General features: G+C 31.5%; 1 protein-coding gene across 1 annotated transcript in view; it reads left to right on the top strand.

Annotated features, from left to right (window-relative positions):
• The window catches only part of LOC107742093 (ATP-binding cassette sub-family A member 3-like), a 62,155-nt gene that overhangs the window by 4,077 nt on the left and 50,382 nt on the right, over positions 1 to 7,696 (top strand). Inside the window, exons 3-4 of the mRNA XM_016554964.1 lie at positions 707 to 962; positions 6,632 to 6,759. Coding sequence (XP_016410450.1) covers positions 707 to 962; positions 6,632 to 6,759 — 384 coding nt within the window. The remainder of the gene's footprint in view (positions 1 to 706; positions 963 to 6,631; positions 6,760 to 7,696) is intronic.

Here is a 7,696-nt window from a genome sequence, read left to right as displayed (position 1 = left end):
TATATATATAAATTCATACATGTACTGTATAGGCTATACATTTATCATTTGAACAACACAATAATATTTTTTTATTTATTTATTTGTTAATTATACTTTATTTTATTTTGTTGTATTTGACTTTATAAGTATGGAAGTATATTCATAGAAATACAGCTAACATTACAGAGCTGTGGCCTAGTATCATGACTGTAAAATCTTCAGTTGTACCACAAACAATTAATTTCAATGGTAATGAAATTTTACTTCTTATTATTTTATTTTAATATAAATAAAATTACAAATGTTTCATTGTAACAGTCTAAATGACTGAAATTAATTCATAAAAATGCAGCAAACACGTCATTGTAAAATCAGCAATTCCACCACAATAATAATAATTTAAATAAGATTACTTTTTATTTAATTTAATTTTATTTAATTTTATTTTTAATTTTATTTTATTTTACTGTAATGCATCCAAAGCGGCTTACACTGCATTCAAGGTACTCATTTACATTTGATCAGTTCCTGCTTTCTCTTGGTTTATTTTATTTTATTTGTTTTGTCTTTTATTACTTTAACCATTTAACAATCCATCGCCCCCTATGTAAGTAACCATTGTCCCATTTTAGCATCTGCCATACATGCATATCTAGCTGTCTAACTAGCCATCCATCCATCAATCTATTTCACGGACGTCCTCTTTTTTTCTCTCGCTCTGCAGAAGCGTCAGATCCTGGTCACTCTGGTGGAGATCGCTCTGCCGCTGCTCTTCTCAGCCATCCTGATCGTCCTGCGACAGAATGTGTCCTTCATCAACTACCCCAATGCCACGCACTACCACAGCTTCGCTCTGAGCGACCTGCCGTTCTCTCTGTGCTTCCAGGACCTGCAGCTGGCCTACGTGCCTGCAAACGCCAGCGTGGTGCGGCAGATCACAGAGGACGTGCAGCAGAGCCTGCAGGAATGCATCAGAACCGGTGAGAGCTTCGGCTTTTGGGCTGCTTTAGCCATGTATAGTGTGGAAGCGTGTTCATAAAGACAGCTAAAACATCTGAGCTGTGCCTTGAATCATTGGCTGATCTCGTTATCACCTCTCTCCATATGGACAATGAAATGGAAAAAATGGAAAACAATTATTGTATTTATTTTATTTTATATTATATTATCTTAATTTTTGTTTTAATAATATGGTCAAGAATGACAAAAAGAAAAATATATACAGCAAATATAATGTGTGCTTTAAATTGGCTACATGGAAATTTTTTATTCTATTTATACTGTCAAAAAATGACAAAAAATATATATAAATGGCAAACACATGCAACAAATTGACTACATGGAAAATCTGCTAATAGCAGAAATAGAGAATTTTATTTTATTTTTCTATTTATAGTCAAAAATGGCAAAAACCAAAATTGTAGTGTATATTTATTTTGTTATTTTATTTAATGCTATTTCTTTTTGTTTTATTTTTTATTATTGTATTTTATTAATCTTGTCAAAAATGACAAAAATTAAAATATATATGGGCAAACATGCAAAAAATTTTCTCCATGTAAAAATTTGAAAAAGAGAATTTTAATTCTTTTTTTTTTTTTTTATACTGTCCAAAAATGGTGCAAAAAAGTATATATAACATAAAAATAATAAAATAAAAAGAAATGACATCAAATAAAATAAATATTTAATATATAAATATTTTATTACATTTTATTGATACTGTCAAAAATATATATATAAAAAAAAATATATATATATTATTACTATTAAGATTTTTTTGTAATGCTCATTTCTAAAATATTTAATTGTATAGATATTGGTTCTCTTCAAGGCAGTTGTTCTTAAATTCCTTGTCCAGAAATCATAAATGTCTGGAAAACTTTAAAACTAATAAAACTTTGAAAAAGTCATGGATATTTTCTATAATGATTATGAATTAATGCTCTCATGCTCAACATCTAGAAATTGCACCTTTATTTTTGTTTTTATTGCACGTCTTTTCAGAAATCGTGCATTACCAGGTAAGTCATGGAAGTTCATTGGTCTAAAAGTGTGTGAACCCTGGCATTAGTGTAACTGCTCTGTTGTCTCTACAATATGTTTGAGTTTGCAGTTGAAATCAAAGCATATATTGAGTTTTTTTGAGTGAATAGGGTCGTGACCCCAGCAGAAACCTCATGGCCGCTCTTCCTGACATAAATAGCCTCTGCTTGACCCCTGAATTGTCCTGGTGCTTGTGTTTATGAGCTGTCATAAAGGCCTGCAGGGGAATATGCAGGTGGTGAGTCACGCAATAAACGATTCTCTGGGCTGCGTCCTGATCATGTGACTCAGGCCGGACCCTGTTTGTCTCTTCCTGTCGCTCTGAGCGAAGAGATCCATAATCTGATGCCTCAACTTTGACTGTAAAATTAACAGCTTGATGGTGTTAAAGTGCTGTGTGATATTCGCAAATGACTCACTGCCTGAATGTCCTGCTTTAAAAGAGTCTGCAGCAGGGCTGATGTAGTGAATGTCGGCGATTTTGACACTTTAAACCCAGACTTGTGGGATAGCTGAGATGAGGAGGTTTCCGGCAAACACATAATTTATCTGAAATGACAGAGCTTTAAGTAGCAGTTCATTTCTAGATGGATGTGATGAAAGCGATGGCTTGAGGATAAATGAGTTTAATGCAGGTTCTGATTCAGTGAAGTCTCATTTGACCGAGTCAAACAGATCATTTTGACTGATTCTTTTGGACTGTTTCATTTAAAATAACCAGATCATTTGTTCATGAGAAACATTAATCACACTGTGTGATTGTTCAAAAACAACATCATAGAAAGACGTTTTTTTCTATTTATTGTATAATATTTTGCAGCTCAGACTGCAAAACATTTCTAGTATGTTAACACTGAAATAATGCAGAACTTTCATAATCACTAACCAGTGTTATTTTAGTATTATTTTTATTCTATTATTGTATTTATTCATATTTTAATATTTTTATATTTTCAGTTTTAATGTTTCATTTATATTTTCATTTATGTTCAGTTAAATTTTTTTTGTGATTTTTGAATTAGATTTTGCTTTTATATTTTAAGTTTTAATTTTATTGTATGTTTTAGTAATGTTATGTGATTTTAAATGGGTTTTTATTTATATATTTTCAGTTTACATATTTATTAATTTCAAATAATTTTGTTTTAGTTATAGTTGTCATTTTTATTAGTTTTTTAAAAATATTTTTATTTAGCTTTAATTTCATTTTAGTGATTTTATTCCTTATTTTACTTATTTTTTATTATTTCCTAAGTTTTTCATCTAATATTTCAATTTTATTTTAGCTTTATTTTAATGAAAATTATTTTTAATAGTTTTAGTTTTATCTAACAATAGCAATGCTGTCACTAACAGAACAGATTAATATTTTTGGTAGTTAATAACAATGTCATTAACAGAACCGATTAATATATTTTGGTAGTTTTTTGGTAGTTAACAATAACAACACTGTCACTAACAGAACAGATTGATATATTGTGGTAGTTAACAATAACAACACTATCACTAACAGAACAGATTGATATATTGTGGTAGTTAACAATAACAACACTATCACTAACAGAACAGATTGATATATTGTGGTAGTTAACAATAACAACACTATCACTAACAGAACAGATTGATATATTGTGGTAGTTAACAATAACAACACTATCACTAACAGAACAGATTGATATATTGTGGTAGTTAACAATAACAACACTATCACTAACAGAACAGATTGATATATTGTGGTAGTTAACAATAACAACACTATCACTAACAGAACAGATTGATATATTGTGGTAGTTAACAATAACAACACTATCACTAACAGAACAGATTGATATATTGTGGTAGTTAACAATAACAACACTATCACTAACAGAACAGATTGATATATTGTGGTAGTTAACAATAACAACACTATCACTAACAGAACAGATTGATATATTGTGGTAGTTAACAATAACAACACTATCACTAACAGAACAGATTGATATATTGTGGTAGTTAACAATAACAACACTATCACTAACAGAACAGATTGATATATTGTGGTAGTTAACAATAACAACACTATCACTAACAGAACAGATTGATATATTGTGGTAGTTAACAATAACAACACTATCACTAACAGAACAGATTGATATATTGTGGTAGTTAACAATAACAACACTATCACTAACAGAACAGATTGATATATTGTGGTAGTTAACAATAACAACACTATCACTAACAGAACAGATTGATATATTGTGGTAGTTAACAATAACAACACTATCACTAACAGAACAGATTGATATATTGTGGTAGTTAACAATAACAACACTATCACTAACAGAACAGATTGATATATTGTGGTAGTTAACAATAACAACACTATCACTAACAGAACAGATTGATATATTGTGGTAGTTAACAATAACAACACTATCACTAACAGAACAGATTGATATATTGTGGTAGTTAACAATAACAACACTATCACTAACAGAACAGATTGATATATTGTGGTAGTTAACAATAACAACACTATCACTAACAGAACAGATTGATATATTGTGGTAGTTAACAATAACAACACTATCACTAACAGAACAGATTGATATATTGTGGTAGTTAACAATAACAACACTATCACTAACAGAACAGATTGATATATTGTGGTAGTTAACAATAACAACACTATCACTAACAGAACAGATTGATATATTGTGGTAGTTAACAATAACAACACTATCACTAACAGAACAGATTGATATATTGTGGTAGTTAACAATAACAACACTATCACTAACAGAACAGATTGATATATTGTGGTAGTTAACAATAACAACACTATCACTAACAGAACAGATTGATATATTGTGGTAGTTAACAATAACAACACTATCACTAACAGAACAGATTGATATATTGTGGTAGTTAACAATAACAACACTATCACTAACAGAACAGATTGATATATTGTGGTAGTTAACAATAACAACACTATCACTAACAGAACAGATTGATATATTGTGGTAGTTAACAATAACAACACTGTCACTAACAGAACAGATTGATATATTTTGGTCGTTTTTTTTTGGTAGTTAACAATAACAACATTGTCAATAACAGAACAGAACAGAACACGTGTAGCACAGATGCTTCCTGGTTGTGTGTCGTTATTGAGGACACTGAATTTGCTTGTTGATCCTCGAGGTGCGGGGAGATCCGATCAGGACAGGACAGAGCGCTGCAGACCTTACAGGAGACAGGTGTCGCTCTCTCTGAGCCAGTTTAACCGGCTCAACCGACAACTCCTGCTTTCATAGAGAGAGATACTGTAACTCAAAATAAAGAATCATGTGAGGAGTTGGTTACATGTTAGACCAACGTTTGACCCAGATATGAAAACTGTCGTTATTTATTCTCCCTCACATCTGTCAAACCCTTTTTGATGTTATGTGTTTTGTGGAACAACAAAGAACAATAAAATGACAATAAAAAGTACCTTATAAAATCTGAATAATAAAATGCTTTCTAATTTTTTTGTTGCACAGAAATAAATAAGAATATGGGTTTATAACAACACGAGGGTGATATAATGGCAGACTTTTCTTTTTTTGGTCAAATATTGCTTTAAAGATGCTTTTGTGTGTGTGTGAGTGTGTGTGTGTGAGTGTGTGTGAGTGTGTGTGAGTGTGTGTGTGTGTGTGTGTGTGTTTAATTGGATTTAGTTGGTAAATCCCAGTCATGACCTGGCTGAATTCCCAGTTTTAACTAGTGTCTCATTAGCTTTTCCTTTTAACATTATTTTCTCTTGGAAAAAAAAGCCCACCAGCGATGGTGATATCATTAACATACTTTATGTTTCCAGTAGGCTGACAAATCCTAAAATCAATTATTTTAAAGGTCAAACAGTGAGCCAGTGTCCACACATCTGCTTTAAAGGTCACATGGTTTCGTATGATTGCTTAAATGGTTACATATCTCATTGATTCATATATTTTTATCAGTTTAACCCTCAAACCTTCTGCGCACTGAATTGATCGCATGCAACAATATGAACAATTTGTGTCTGTTGGAGCATTCTTTGCTACCATGATGCTGAAATGTTGTGGGTGGTTGCTAGGGTGTTGCTAAGGCGGTCTGGGTCATAAAATTATGATACTACAATTTAAATTGTTTTGCATAAAGAAAATTAACTTTTTGGACTATGTTTACATAATTAAACATGTTTTAAAATGAATGAGCAATGAATTGATTGCATATTTAAACAAAAATATGAACAATTAGCATTTGTCTGATGAATGTGTTTTTGCGGCCATGATGCAAAAATGATAAATAATGATTATTATTATTTTTTTTTTCTATTTTAAAATTGAAATTATATGCATAAAGAAAGTGAATGTGAATTTTATGACATAAAATGCATGATAATCAAACACATTTGAAACTTTTTGTGCAATGAATTGCTCACACAAAAATGTAAACATTTAAAGTTAGTCTGAGGAATGATTGTTTTGCTGTCATGATGCTCAAGTGTTTTGGGAGTTTTTTAGGTGTTTTCTTCATGTCAGGTGTGAAAATTCTACACATATTAATGATGTGTCTTGATCTTGTTTTCCAGTGCGTGGCTTTGAAACAGAGGAGCAGTTTGAGGAGTTTGTGAAAACTGACCCAGAGTCAGGCAAGATCTTGGCAGCCATTGTGTTTGAGCACCAATTCACACACGACGACGAGCCGCTTCCTCTGCAGGTGAGATGTCACGGACCGGACCGACCTGTGTGTTAACATATTAGCATTTCCAATCACCCTCTTCCTGTTTACCTCCTCCTGTTAGCCGAGATCAACCTGATCAACTGCACGCTGAACACTTCAAATCGTTATGTAGATGAGTTTTGTGAAGAAATGTTTTCACTCCAGCGTCAGCTGAAAAAAAAAAACATTATTAAATAAAACAATATAGAATTATTATTATTATTTAAATAGGTATTTTGCTTATAATTTAAATATATGAATTGTTGTTGTAATTATTATTATTATTATTATTATTATTATTATATTAAAAGTAGTTATTTTATTTTTATCGCTTTTTATTATTTTATTTAGCAATTAATAGCAATAAATCATGTGCTATTTACTAGTAATAGTATTACAGTAATGAAAATCACTAGGGCTGGTCCAAATACCATTTTTTTGAGCTTTGAAGCTTCTGTAGTAATCAACACCGAATATTCGAAGCTTCGGAGGGAGGGGGCTGAACATATTCTTCTCTCAATACCGTGTCGCCGCGACAAAATTACAATAGAACCTAGAGCCCTGCACGGGCCCTTAAATTTAGGCCCTAGCCCGGCCCTCCCAAAACAGCTTATACTACTGTTTCAGCTATTAAAATAGTTCAGTTTTGTATGTAATAGCAAAGCGATTATATTTCGTTTCGTTTTTTTAAGAAGTTAAAAAAACGTTTGGAGCATTTTTTGTTCGTTAAATATAAGTAACGACCAAGCGGCCAGCGGCAGACAGTGAGCCTACTGTATGTTTGATCAATTTAGCCTTCTGAAATCATCACGACTTGCCTAAAATAAAATCTATAGATATAAAACTGTTCAAGCATATAACAATGTTTAAACGTTAAACCTAGATAAATATGTGCTATATCCAATAGTTTGTGCGGAGACGCTTTGCAGGACAT

This window comes from Sinocyclocheilus rhinocerous, unplaced genomic scaffold (assembly GCF_001515625.1).
Source record: "Sinocyclocheilus rhinocerous isolate Xijiao unplaced genomic scaffold, SAMN03320098_v1.1 scaffold342, whole genome shotgun sequence".
Classification (NCBI taxonomy): Eukaryota; Metazoa; Chordata; class Actinopteri; order Cypriniformes; family Cyprinidae; genus Sinocyclocheilus; species Sinocyclocheilus rhinocerous.
The sequence above is the reverse complement of the archived record's forward strand: the minus strand, read 5'-3'. Positions and strand labels throughout refer to the sequence as shown.